At 42.8% G+C, this 14,697-nt stretch overlaps 1 protein-coding gene across 13 annotated transcripts in view; it reads right to left on the bottom strand.

Moving 5' to 3' along the window:
* ATG7 (autophagy related 7) overlaps positions 1 to 14,697 on the bottom strand; it is a 280,139-nt gene that overhangs the window by 233,233 nt on the left and 32,209 nt on the right. For 12 of the 13 annotated variants that reach the window (XM_004033619.5, XM_055381004.2, XM_055381007.2 and 9 more), the window contains 4 exons: positions 12,569 to 12,686; positions 10,547 to 10,624; positions 6,191 to 6,307; positions 4,118 to 4,267 (listed from right to left, as the gene is read on the bottom strand). In XM_004033619.5, the coding sequence (XP_004033667.3) occupies positions 4,118 to 4,267; positions 6,191 to 6,307; positions 10,547 to 10,624; positions 12,569 to 12,686 (463 nt within the window). Of the gene's footprint in view, positions 1 to 4,117; positions 4,268 to 6,190; positions 6,308 to 10,546; positions 10,625 to 12,568; positions 12,687 to 14,697 lie in introns of those variants that run through there. The other variant, XM_055381009.2, reaches the window with a different exon arrangement.

Below are 14,697 nucleotides of genomic sequence, written 5' to 3'. Positions count from 1 at the left end.
GCGGCTGGATAATATGGCCCGGGTCCAGAGGGAGGTTCAGGCCGGTGGGAGAAAATTGAATTACTTGGGAGGAAATGGTTTCTGGAGTTGTAGGCACAATGAGACAACCCAGAAGAGAAACAGGTTGAAGAGAGAAACTCAGAGGGATTCCAACATTTCTCCATCCTACACATGAGGACACAGGGCTCAAAGAGCAGCAGTGACTTTTCAGGGAACAAAGTGCTGGTAGGAGGAGGAGGGGGCAGAATCAAGTAAAACATGAAGCCAGAACACAAGTGCAGGATTTCATAGTGAAAAGAATGCCTATTTTTGAAAAAAGAGGGTGAAAACCTTCAAGGAAATGTCGTGGCTCAAAGGGAAACTGGAATTATGCTAAAGAGAGTGAACAAGGTTAATGCAAAAAAAGCAAGAACCACTGAAAATGATGTCTAGAAATTATTTCTCTAGGGTTCGGCCCTGCCCCTGGCAAAAGCCTTCTTTAATTTTCATACCAGTCCACAATTCTCTCTCTTTCCTCTCAGCATTCTCACATCATGTGTCTCTTAAGTGTCCAGCATTGCACTAAATGTTGAGGATGCAGAGTGGGGACAAACAAGATTCTGTGCTAAAGTTGCTCACAGGCTGGGGATATGGGGCAGGCAGAAAAGCAAATCAACAATTACTTTGGAGACTAGTCAGTGCTAGGAAGGAGGCTGCTACCAGAACACAGAAGAGAGAAATGAAATGGCGCAAGCAATCAGCCAGTGCTTCCTGGGGTAATGAATCAGAAAGGTAGGTGAGGCAGCAGCCAGGTGACAGAAGGGAGACAGAGAGATGTCTGCAGGCAGAGAGATGGGGGAAAGCTGCGGCATTTGGAGGGCACAGGGGTAGCCAGAGCACAGGATGTATCTTGGGAAATATCAAATGAGGCTAGTGGTGGACGGGAACCGGAACCGAAGAGACCTCAAACGCCAAGCTAAGTAGTTTCAACGTTATCCCGAAGTCAACAGGAACCTTAGAAGGGTTTTAAGTAGAAGAGTTACATGATCAAATTTACACGTTAGAAAATGCACTTGGACAGCAGTGTGGAGGAGAGACAGGAACATTCAGGACCACAGGTAGGAAAGCCAGCGTGAAGGCTATAAAACTCCTATGAGGCCGTCATGCTCTAAGGCTTCTGGTGATCTTTCCTAGAATAAGCTAAGGCATAGAAGACCAACCAAAGTATCACCCGTATCAATTCTCTGAACTTATCTTCCATTACTTGAATTTCTAGTTAACTTTCCACAGGTCAATGTCTCATCTCCTCTAGAAGACCTTAGGTGGTGTGAGAACAAGTACAACTGTATCTCAAAATTTCTGGCCCATAAGGAGGTGTTCATCACGTGTGCTGAGTAATTCCAGGCTTTCCTGAGATACCACCCTAACCAAGTGAAGGATAGTGTGCCTGAATCCGACAAGCAGACAGGCAGTTAGTCTCAGGGACAGGGCACTGGTGAATCCCCCAGAGCACTTCAGAGGAGACCCCAGAGATTTGTTGTCTTTCAGAATACACTGCTGTTGAAACATGAAGGAAGTGGATACATACTGAGCATCTACCATGTGCTCGGCATTTTATTCACATTATCATGTTTAATCCTCACAAAACCTTATAAGGAGGTGGCATTACCACCATTTAACAGATAAACTAATACAAAGAAAAGTTATGCAATTTCCCCAAGGTCAAGGGAATGGTAGAAAGGCCATAGGCTTGTGGCCGGGCAAAGTGGCTCACGCCTGTAATCCCAGCACTTTGGGAGGCCGAGGCGGGAGGATCACGAGGTCAGGAGTTTGAGACTAGCCTGGCCAATATGGTGAAACCCCATCTCTACTAAAAATACAAAAATTAGCTGGGCGTGATGGTGCGCACCTATAGTCCCAGCTGCTTGGGAGGCTGAGGCAGGAGAATCACCTGAAGCCGGGAGGTGGAGGTTGCAGTGAGCCGAGATCGTGCCACTGTACTTCAGCCTGGGCGACAGAGCAAGACTCTGCCTCAAAAACAAAAACAAAAAAAACAAAGAAAGAAAGGGCATAGGCTTCGGAATCAGACAATGTGGTCGTGTGACTTTGAGTCTCAAACAGAAAATGCAGATACTAATTAACTAACCACAGGTAGTAACTAACACTTGTTTCACAGACTTATCATAAAAAGATCAAGTATGTGAAAGTCCCTTTTAAATTAATTGTAAAGCACTGTTCAAACTGTTATTATTTTGGCAGAGCTGCACTTTGGGGAGGACCACTTATTTACCACATACAACCTGACCTACGGTCGCTTCCAAACACAGGCCATTTAATCCTGCCTGCTATGACAAGAGGACTTCACACTAGATTGGACTTTAAATTATTAACGGTCTTATTGCTATACTAATTTAGCTGTGGTTCTGTGAAATCGCCTGGGGGAAAGAATTTTAATAAAAATTCAATCTTCAGTCCTCAATTTAAAAAGGGCTTCCTCTGGGCCAGGAGTGGTGGCTCACGCCTGTAATCTCAGCACTTTGGGAGGCCGAGGTGGGCAGATCACAAGGCCAGGAGATCGAGACCATCCTGGCTAACACGGTGAAACCCCATCTCTAATAAAAATACAACAAAAAAGGGGAGGTGGGCTTCCTCTGAAAAATAAAATGTAAATGTAGTTGATTTTAAAATGTGCTTTTAAAAAAAAAAGTCATCCTAAGTTCAGGCTAAAGAATAACCAGACCGTCAGTTAAAGGCTTTCCTTTTTTCAGCTCTGATATATTCACATGGCTATGGAGATGATTCCATTTGATTTCAGAACTTCATAACACTCATAAATCTTTGTTATTTTTAATTCATAGTCTCCTGTATGGCTAAGACAACTTCCTATATATCTGATCACTTCTAAAAGACATTTACAGTACTCTTTCATTCATTCAAAAGAATTTTATTGAGGGCCTCAGACAAGTACTAGACACTATGCAGACAAATTCATAAGACTTGGGCCCTGCCCTCTTGGAGCTTACAGTCTAATATGGCACAAAAAGAAACTTGTACAAGGTACTGGACCTGCAAATGAGGATCAGGGAATAAATGCAGTGACTTCAGATAGGGATAGATCATATATGGCCACACCATGAAAATACTTCACAGTGGAGATAGAATTTCAATAAGACAGAGAGAATTTCTTAGGGTTTTCACAAGTAGAACATGTTTTAGGAAGATGATACAACATGAGGAAAAAGAAAGATACAAAAAAAGTTTTAGGTGTATCTGATGGGAAGGGGATGGAGATTCTGGAGAAAAATAGATAAGATTAGCTGGAGCAATGCTTTATGAGGAAAATAATGGAAGATAAGGCAGGAAAGGCAGCTTGGAGCCAGAAGGAAGACACCATTATGCTCTTGGTCAATGAATGATACACTAAATGTGGGTAGTTCAAGGGAGATTCTTCTCCAGTAGTGTTGCACAACATGGAAACAAGATTCTAAGTGTCCAGGAGTGTGATATGAGGGGCCTGAACTGCAGGGTAGTTCTGGGAATAAAAATTAAAACATAGAGGGTAAAATACATCAGGAGGGAAAATGGAAATAACTTTAGCACTAATAGAGAGTAAGGTATTGGCTGGGCACAGTGGCTCACGCCTATAATCCCAGCACTTTGGGAGGCCGAGGCAGGTCACGCATTCAAGACCAGCCTGGCCAACATAGTGAAACCCCGTCTCTACTAAAAATACAAAAAATTAGCCGGGCATGGTGGCGGGCACCTATAGTCCCAGCTACTCGGGAGGCTGACCAGGAGAATCGCTTGAACCAGGAAGGCAGAGGTTGCAGTGAGCCAAGATCGCGCCACTGCGCTCCAGCCCAGGCAACAGTGCGAGACTCCGTCTCAAACAAACAAACAAAAAAAAAGAGTAAGGTATCAAAATTATTCTGAGCTGTAGTAGAGCTAGAAAAACCTAGAGGAGCTGATTCGATAACTGTAGGGGTGCGAGAGGATAGAGATAAGGAAATGTTCTTAAACATCCTTTGAAGGCTAAGGAAATCTAAACAAGTTTGAATTTTGCAGTGGTCTCTCGTAACATGAACTTCAGATTTTTTAAAAAACTATATAATAAAATGATACTCAAAGTTTATCTGACCTTCGTCCTTTGACCTTGGAAGAAATCACTGTAGTGTTTAAGCAAGGAAACCAGCACCGTGTTCTCATCATACTTGATTAAGAAGTAAGGAAGAGCTGTGACTCCTTCTGTTTGACAAAGATTATCATATGCACACTCTAGTGCTTCAATCTGAAAACAGAAAACACGTTGTTATTTTCTAGAAAATTACGTATCTAGTTCTGGGCTAAAAACTAACTCAAAAAAAAGGTACCTTAAAACCAGAAGACTAGAAATGACTGATCACACTCCTCTTACTCTATTACAGCAAGTGAACATAGAAGTGCCTCCAAATAATACCACTTAGCTTTTATATAACACTTTCCAGGGGCATGGTGGTGTGTGTCTTAGGGGCACAAAGGGACTACAACATGGTAGTTCCCTAAGCTGTCAATCAGAGTTTTAGAGCGGTAACCAAACATTCTTTCTCTCCTATGATAACCCAACATGAATCTACCCCTGATGAATTTTACCCCAAACCTTTCCATAATCTTCAACAGCTTTACTGAGACATGACTAACATACCATACAACTCACCCATTTAGTACTTTTTGAGACAGGGTCTTGCTCTGTCACCCAGGCAATCACAGCTCACTGCAGCCTCAACCTCCTGGGCTCAATCAATCCTCCTACCTCAGCCTCCTGAGTAGCTGGGACCATAGGAACACACCACCATGCTCAGCTAACGTTTTTGTATTTTTTATAGAGATGGGGTTTCACGATATTGCCCAGGCTGGTCTTGAACTCCTGAGCTCAAGTGGTATGCTCACCTCTGTGTTCCAAAGTGCTGGAATTACATTAGAGTTGTGAGCCACCGTGCCTGGCCCAATTCACCCATTTAAAGTACATAATGCAATGTGCTGTTTGTTTTTTTAGTATGTTCACAGGGTTATGCAACCACCACAGCAATAATTACAGAACATTTTTGTCCTCAATAAAAGAAACCCCACACCTGCCAGCAGTCAATCCTTATCCAAAATCGTTTTTCCCTACTTATATTTCTTCTTGGGAAATTAGTTCCACAAAACCACAACCTCGGATTTGTACGAACAACAACAACAAAAAAATTTAATCAATAATGGCTGCTCCCTGAACAGCTCCAAGAGAGCTCCCTGAACGATGGCTTCAGTATTCAGGGCTTTAGTGATTGATGTGTTTCAAGAATTCAAATCATCTTGGCACATAATCTTTGCCTTAACAACAATCAGAATTCTCTAGTTTAGGGTCTCTGTTCTACCAGCCTGATTATTTTAACTGCTCTTCTGGGAACCATCTCTAATGAACTTATTATCTATCCCAAATGTCACCGACTAACTCTGCATGTACTGCTCTAGGTAGAAAAGTTCTGCAACTTGGTACCAGCGTAGGAAAATGCCTTCTGTTTTGCTTCAAAGACTCTTTCCCAGAGTATACTGCCTTATGTTTCCCCACATTGAAAATGAAGACCACATTTTGGTAAATTCTTTCGGTGTTTCAAAATATTCCTATAATTCCCCCTTACTGGCTTCGCATTTCACCAAATACCACTGAAAACCTGGAAAATTACTGTTCACTACATCTTCAAAATGACTTTACAGACGAGGCAGGGTGGCTCATGCCTGTAATCCCAGCACTTTGGGAGGCTGAGGTGGACAGATTGCTTGAGCCCAGGTGTTGAAGACCAGCCTGGCCAACATGGCAAAACCCCATATCTATTAAAAGACAAACATTAGCCAGGTGTGATGGGATGCCTGTAGTCCCAGGTGCTCAGGAGGCTGAGATGAGAGGATCACCTGAGCCTGAGAAGTTGAAAATACAGTGAGCTGTGATCGTGCCACTGCACTCCAGCCTGCGTAATGGGGGTGAGACCCAGTCTCAAAACATATATAAATATATATACAAAAAAATGACTTTACAAACATTTTCTAAATAAGTCTGCTCCTAGTACCACCTTTGGAGGATTTCAGTTACCACGTCTTCATCCAGAGAAGTGCCTGTTTGTCTTTGGAAAGAACTACATAACTACTCTTGCACATTCAACCCAATTTTATGTGCATTTTGGTTATTTGTTGATACCTGTTTTAGTGAAAACCTTTGATCCAAACCCACTGGCCCCTGAATGAGAGGTAAACTCTCTGGAAGACAGAGGGCAGGATAGCAAAACCAATAGTAGAAGTGGTACTTCTTTAGATCCTAGAAAAAAAAGTATAAATAAGTTATTAGAATAGCACCATTAAGTTAAGGTGAAATGCATCTATTAATGTAGCTTCTCAAGGCCAATTAAGATAGCAAAGCTGATGCAAACAAAGTCTGTCCAGCTTATCAAATATCCTCATCCCCAACAGAACTCATGATCAAATAAAGGACTTTTGTATTCCCAAAATAGTCTCATATACCACCACTAATAATATGATGACAAACATAATATACTTTATTGGCCACTTGCTAACAGAAAATGTGCAATATGTAATTGATATTATCGTCATCATCCTTTAACCTACAAAACCCCCCTGGGAGGTAATTACTATTATCCCATTTTATAAACAGAAAACTGAATCTTACAAAGGGGTAAAAAACCTAAACAACAACACAAAAGATGGCAAGGGGCAGAGAAGAGATCAGAACTCTGCTTCCAAAACTTAAGCTTTTTTCCACTGGCCATACATACTTAATGTACTATCTACAGAAGCACAACTTCCAAACAGTTACCATTCTCTTCACAATCAAATAAATTACATGTTATTAAGGAAGCTGTGCTATTCACATACGTATGCATGCCTGAAATAATACAATATTGCTTTTGGAAATGGCTTAGTGGATTTAAGTCAACAACTATCAAGCCCTTGCTATGTACAAGGCAAAACATAAGACACTGACAATAAGATGAATAAACCCCAGTCCCAGACACCAGGCAGCTCACTTTGGGGACAGAGCAGAGATAAAGCGAGTGCATGATTAGAGTCATGGAGAGGCTCTAAGTAGTAAGCTGGATGGGTGAATAGAAGAGGTTACATCTTCACGGGTGTATCTGACCGATCCCCCACCAGGGTAGGAGATCCAGGGGAAAGGATTTGTGAGGCTGTCTTTGACACTGTTCCCACTCACACTAATGGCTCTTGCTTCAGAATTCCTACAGCTTTTGGGGCCTCAATTAAATTCATGGTAGCATTCCAGACATATGTGGGTATTTGGCAGCTTGCCTACAAGCCTGTGACCACTGAATATGAATGCAGTTTATGTAGCTAATTAATATTTCTTCTTGAATCTTGCTAAGAATTAAAATTGGATGGTTGTTAGATGACTTTTTATTGAGATATAATTTACATTCCATAAAATTCACCATGTTAAAAAGTATACAATTTAGTGGTTTCTTTTTAGTATAGTGATATGGTTGTACCATCATCACTATTAATTCCAGAATATTTTCATCACTCCAAAAAGAAATCTCATACATACTAGCAGAGACTCCCCATTCCCCCTCCTCTCATCCCCTGGCAACCACTAATCTATTTTCTGTCTCTGTGGATTTTCCTAGTCTGGACTTTTCATATAAATGAAATCATACTAGATGACTTTTAAAATGTAAATGTATATGTAATCATGTGTACAGATGAGAAAGTCTAATAATTGTAATCTCTGCGGTCTCTAATTCTGCTATTCATTGATCAACTAAGAAAAAATTCCCTCTTCACAATGGCAAAATGAACTGCAAAGCTGAAATTAATGAACTGTCTAGTCTTATGAGTCCTAAAAACAGCAGAATGAAAGCAAAAACACCTCCAGAGATTATTTTCTCTTCTTTGTACTTAAATGATTTGTCATAACCGACATTTAGTAAAAGGTTAAACAATTCAAGATGAAGAACCTCACAAAATCTTTTTCTTTTTTTTTTTTTTGGAGACAGTCTTGCTCTGTCACACAGGCTGGAGTGCAGCGGCACGATCTCAGCTCACTGCAACCTCCACCTCCCAGGTTCAAGCAATTCTTCTGCCTCAGCCTCCCGAGTAGCTGGGACTACAGACCGCCACGCCCAGCTAATTTTTTTTTTAATTTTAGTAGATACGGGGTTTAACTATGTTGCCCAGGCTGGTCTCAAACTCCTGAGCTCAGGCAATCCGCCTACCTTGGCCTCCCAAATCGCTAGGATTACAGGCACGAACCACTGCACCCGGCCGGACCTCACGAATTCTAAGAAACTTTAACAGGTCATCTTCAAAAGTCAAAAAGCTTGCATTTCTTAGGATTCTTTTCAGGATAGAAATGACCTCCATTAAATTAAACATAAAGTCCTTGGTGTCTGAAGATTTTAAAAAGTAGATACTTAAAATTTTTTTTAAGTCAGGCTAAGAATGCTCAGTAAACAAGGCAGCAAGACCAACACACATACTGACTCTAGGCAACCTTAAAACTTTAAGAGCTAATGTTATTTTTCTCATTAAATGCAAACTGTCAGCATGTTCTACTATGAGAATTCTTGGTACAGAAAGCGTACTGACGTTCAAGTAACTAGAAATCTTTAACTAGCAATGCTTACAATTTATCCCAGTAAAGAACCTACAGGCTGTGTGCGGTGGCTCATGCCTGTAATCCCAGCACTTTGGGAGGCCGAGGCGGGCGGATCACGAGGTCAGGAGATCAAGACCATCCTGGCTAACACGGTGAAACCCCCTCTCTACTAAAAATACAAAAAATTAGCCGGGTGTGGTGGTGGGAGCCTGTAGTCCCGGCTACTCAGGAGGCTGAGGCAGGAGAATGGCGTGAACCTGGGAGGCAGAGCTTGCAGTGAGCTGACATCGCACCATTGCACTCCAGCCTGGGTGACAGAGCGAGACTCCGTCTCAAAAAAAAAAAAAAAAAAAAATCTACAGAATTACCCAAACATATAGACAGATTATTAATGCCAAATTGAGCCAAGTAATCAGACAAAAAATTTAAACATTTTTCTCTCTCCTCCACTATTACATAGAAAGCATTATAACTTGTTAGAAAATGTGTTCCTTATAGATAGCCACCCACTGGCCTTGTTTGATTGCTATCATACCCTCCTTTGCCTTGGGCAATAAATCAGAGGCCTCCCCTGCATCTAGGAATCTAGGAGGAACGGTGGGAGGTCGGGGAAGGAAAACTTGCCAAAAAAAGAAGTGGGAAAGAGGATTAATGTCCAAAGCTGATGATGCTGTGGTGAAACAGCACACTTAATACACAGCAACATTACTGTGTTTATATGCCCGCTCCAAAGAACTTACTCTAAAGAAGTAAAATGAGCAGGAGAAAAGATCAATATGGCTAATATTATATATTTTTCAATATACCACAGTATTTTTCTTTTTGAGACAGGGTCTCACTCTGTTGTCCAGGCTGGAGTGCAGTGGTGCAATCATGGCATGCTGCAGCCTCAATCTCCCATGCTCAGATGATCCTCCCACCTCAGCTCCCCAGTAGCTGGAACCACAGGCAGGCGCCACCACACCCGGCTAATTTTTATATTTTTTGAAGTGACAAGGTGTTGCCCAGGCTGGTCTCAAACTCTTGGCCTCAAGTGATCCACCTGCCTCAGCCTCCCAAAGTGCTGGTATTACAAGCATGAGCCACTGTGCCCAGACTAGCATTTTTTATAATAGTGAATATTAGAAACCACCTAAATATATAACAGGAATCTATGAAACATACATTTGACAGAATGTTATATAGTCAATATAATAATAAAGGATATAAATTAGTTTTATATACACAGATATATATACACACATCTGTGTGCTGCTGTGTGTGTGCACGTGCCTGTGTGTATAACTGGTATCTGTGTGTGTGTGTATGCACACACGCGCATGCATGCACAGCTGGTATCTCTATAATCAACCCTTACCTTTTCCCTACTTTTCCCTCACCAAGGCCAGGTCCTTCCATCTACATCCTACCCCTTCTTCACTGGGCAGCACATGTTACCCTAATACGATTTCCTTTTCAAGGCTGCCCTTAACGTTCATTTTAATTAGATTTCGCTTACAGAAAACATGTTTCTGTCTTTAAAAAAACAAAAAAAAATCAACAAGCAATTTTGTGGTCAAGCTATGCAGTGTGATCTCCTCTAATCCAGAAGCACCTTTCCTTTATTTAGATGGTATTTAGGATGGTATTTAACAAAGGCGTTAGCAACAATGAAACCACATTCCCTGAACCTGACTTTATCATGCCCTGTGTTATATAAACTATGCAATTACTGCCAGTATGATCCATAGGGGTGAATTAAGTTAGCACTGGTAATAGGTGCCAGCGCTATCTGGCCACTAATCAAATGAGCGTTTCGTTAACAGCTATTATTTAATTAACAGAAGGTAGTAGCTTCGGAGAGAAGAGCAGACTGTTCTACTGGTACACTGGGCTAAGCCAGGGGATTTCACCAACCTCGGTGCAACCGAGAGCCCATTTACTTACTGCAAATGTCAAGAGGAGGAACTTGTTGAGGAGTACAGGGTTTTCAAGAGCAGCGCCTGATTTTATGGATTCCCATATCTGCAAGAAGAAGAAAAGCGTCAAGGCAGGTTACCGGGCATCTCTGAGTTTCTCACTCTCAGGTGAAGTGTGGAGCTGAAAAGCACCAGGCTCTTCTTTCCTACAGGCCCAGCACCACTTACTCCAAACAATGAAGTGGATTGTTATCTCACTCTGCCGACTTCACACTGCCTCTCTCCCAGCCACACTCCCTTCAACATCTAAGCCAAGTGAGGGAGCCCAGGCGCCTCCTCTCAGCAGATCTCAGCACCGAGGGGGCAACCAGGCCATTTTCATGCCTTCACAATCTCCTTCAGCAAATATTTACTTATTGTCTACTATATACCAGGCACATCAGGGTTACAGAAATAAAAGACACAGTCAGTCCCTACCCTCAAGACACTCGCAGTCTAGATAGAGAGACTGGCGTACTTTACCACCTACTTTACCATCCTACTTTACCACCATGTAGGATTTGCTGTCACAGAAGTAGGTAGAATTTATGGGAGGAATTCTCTGCAGACTCTGCTGGGGAACGGGGAGAGTAAAGAGCCTGGGAGGGGCTCTCAAAGGAAATGCTGTGAAATACACATAGGGGTTTCTTGAAGTCTTATTTGAGATTATCTTGCCCTGAGAGATGAAGAAAGAAGAACAAACTTCAAATTTATGTATACTCAGCAAGTACTGAGACTAGGAGCAAACGCTGGTGCTGGTCAGCAGCTGTGGATCACAAGATGTTTTTGTAGCTAAGATTCGTAGCTAAACTTGGTGTTACTAAGCAAGACAAAACAGTTGCACTAATAAGAATCATTCCCTAAGTATGGGTGGAAGAGGGAAATAAGTAAGCAGAAGTAAGTTCCTGCTACCGATATACTGGCCTTGGAGGAGCTGGACCACTGAAGAGAGGCCCCCAGTTTCCGGTAAGCCGAGGGGGCATGGGGCAGAAGCTGCTAGGAGAATTCTGGGCCCCAGTTGAGGGGTGGGATATTCCTGTGGGGGCGGAACCTGCTTTTTTCCAAGATGATTAAGGCCTGACCCAATTCTTTGGAGACTCCCTTTTAAATGTGCAGCCAAAGCAGGAGGCCCAGGAGCAGTCAAGCCACAGGTCAAGAAAAACGACCATCCTCTCCTGAGTCACAGCTGCGTCCATCCCGAGGGATGTGAGGGAAGCCTGCCTCAGGACCTGACCACTGCACCCACACCAACAAGATTCATGTCGTGATAAAGACTGGTATAAAGACTCCTTGATTACAGCGGTTAGACAGGATTGGGATAAACTGCCCCCACCTCCCATTTTAATTCCTCTCACTAACTCCAATGTAAAGAAGCAAAGGAAAGACATTCCAGGCAGAGAGGATATTGTATTCCCAAGGAGAGAGGATAGAACAGAAAGTAGGTGGAAGGAATTACATGTGATTTGCTATGACAGACTCAGAGAATGCAAGGGCAAGAGTAAAGAGGTCAGAAAGGAAAAGAGGAAAACAGGGCCAGGCCACAGAGGCCTTGAAAATCAGATACAGTAGATTAGATAAGTGAAGACACTGGAGAGACTACATGATAATCTCCTCTACCGCCATGGTGCACAGGATTGCCAAGCCTCTCCAAGGCACAATAAACAGAGTGCCTAGAGGCATTCAGCCACAGGAACACAACTCTCAGAGGTCTGGCTGCTTCAAAATGCTGGCTGGAGATGAGCCGCAAACTGATTACTTAACCTCTGCCCTGCCATGTTATTTCCAGCCTATCCCAGGTGAGAGCCTGGATGTCCTCTCCCTGACCTTCCTGCCAATACAGAAGGAGACAGCTGGGAGTATTCTCTCTGGAGAAATATACCAAAGCCCACAAGTGTCTTTAAGTTCCCTTCATATGCCAGTTTCTGCAGCAGACCCATGTGCCTGATCACAAACACTGCACCTGCCAGGACCACAGGAAATATGACACATACATCACGTTTTCCCAGCTAACCTCATTTGCTGCTTGTTCCAAAAGGAGCTTCTTATCTGCAGTCTTGAAAGACTCGAGTGTGTTGGTGTTATACAGTGTTCCAATAGCTGGGCAGCAACGGGCTGGGGTGGGAGCACTCCTAGATACAAGAGAAACACGGTTAGCCAGGCACAGCTGGGACTCAGCCAGGGAGAGACAAGTCAACCACCACCGTAGTGGGATAAAAAGGGTATTGCTCCGCAGGGCAAACAGAAGATTAACTGTATGTTTTCTTGGAAAAAGATGAATATCATCACTGAAGAACTAAAAAACAGGCACCATTCCCCCCTAAAAGCCTATATATTCCCTATACTCTAACCTATCAGGATGCTGTTCTTCTACTGTCCCCCAAAGAGAAGTTCATTTCCTATTTGTTCTTCTTTCCCATCTTTAACCTGAGGGAAATATTGTTTGTTGAGCTGTGCACAGTTTGAATTCTCATAACAGCTCTTTCCCCCCATTTAAAGTTTTATGCAACTTGCCTAAGGTCACATAATAATAGGCAGAGCTTGAATCTAAAACCAGAACTAGCTGAGTCCAAGGTACTGTGCTGTGCCTACGCCACCTCTCAGACCCTCCCAGGCTTCAAGGTCCTGCCTGCTCCAATCAATCTCTCCTCTTCCGGAAAGCTATCTCCACTTTCTCTGCTAAGAGTTGGCACATAAAACTCAGCATAATATTTTCTAGCATTTTCAAGAACTACAGTCATACCCACCCAGCTGGAGGACAGTAAGCTCCTTGAGGATAGAAAGTACGTGTTCTCCTGACTGCCCCACAACCTAGCCCACCCCAAACAGGGCTCTGCACAAAACTGCTGCTGGGCAAGCCCCTGACGGTTGTCTGAGTCTCACAGACAAAATGTCTCACACCTGGGCTACCTGTCAATCTGTCGTGCCACCAGGTTTACACACTCTACATTGCCCCCAAAGGCCTCACAGTCCTCAGAGTAGGCAAAGTCAGGAGAAGAGAAGAGGAGTTGACTCTGAATACGAATTCAGATGTGGACAAATCTGGTCTCTTCTCTGAAATGATTAACTTGCATTTCAGAGTTTACAGATGTTAAATGAAAATATTCATTTCATTAGTAGCCTACTAATGTTGTCACAGCTAATGCAGACAGAATGCCTTTTTACTGATTGCACTGATGACAGCTGCATAGTTTAGAAGAACCTATGTCTTTTCATTTAAAGTCCATGTAAAATTGGGTTTATGGGGCTGAAGGAGTAGAAATCTAAACCTAGAACAGGTATGAAGGGGTGCAATGAATGACATGGCTCTGTCAAATGCCGTCTATCAGGCTCAAATGCCAAGTCCTCAGGGAAAGCTAGCTTTCAATGGCCAGAACCTTCTCTTGGGAGGTATGAGTCAGCAAATCACAAGTTGTTTGTCACCATGCTCCTCCAATAAAAGAATATTTTTCATCCAGGTGAGATGAGGACATCCAAGCTGGTCTTGAAGAGAGAGAAATCACAAAGGGAAAAGATTAAGCCCAGAGGGAAGGCAAAGAAAGCAGAGCAGTTGGTAAACTAGGCCTTCTACATTCAGACTTGGCTTTATGAAATTACTGCTGAAACAGGATGTGGAAACAGAAGGAAGGATGCCATGATCTAATTTGGACACAAGCACAGAAGAGGAAGGTACCCTTCTTCCCAAACTTCCCGGATGTGTGAGAGCCATACCAAAGCCTCATTCTGTGAAAGGAGAAAACTGCATACCAAGAACTCAAGCAACTGCAAGATGGCTAGGCTCCTAGGAGCATCAGCACTTATGCAAGTTAATTAGCCAGGACAATCGGAAGCTTCAAAGGAGAAGCATCTTTCATGACTAAAGTTCCACCATGGGAGGTGGCAGGAAAACGAATTTAAAAAGTGATAATGAGAGGGAAGGAGCCTGAGACTTGGAGACAAGAGAATTCAGTTCAAATCTTGGTTCTGACACTTCCTAGTTTAGTTTCCTATGGTTCCACTTACATGAAATATGCAGAATAGGCAAATCCTCAGAGACAGAAAGTAGAGTTATGGTTGGCTAGGGCTGGTGAGTATGGAGGAGGGGGGATGGAGAGTAATTGCTAAGGGTGTCTTTTTTGGGAGATGGAAATGTTCTGGAATTAA

This window comes from Gorilla gorilla, chromosome 2 (genome assembly GCF_029281585.2).
Source record: "Gorilla gorilla gorilla isolate KB3781 chromosome 2, NHGRI_mGorGor1-v2.1_pri, whole genome shotgun sequence".
NCBI classification, from domain to species: domain Eukaryota; kingdom Metazoa; phylum Chordata; class Mammalia; order Primates; family Hominidae; genus Gorilla; species Gorilla gorilla.
Note: the sequence above shows the minus strand (reverse complement) of the source record. Positions and strands in the feature narration are given on the sequence as shown.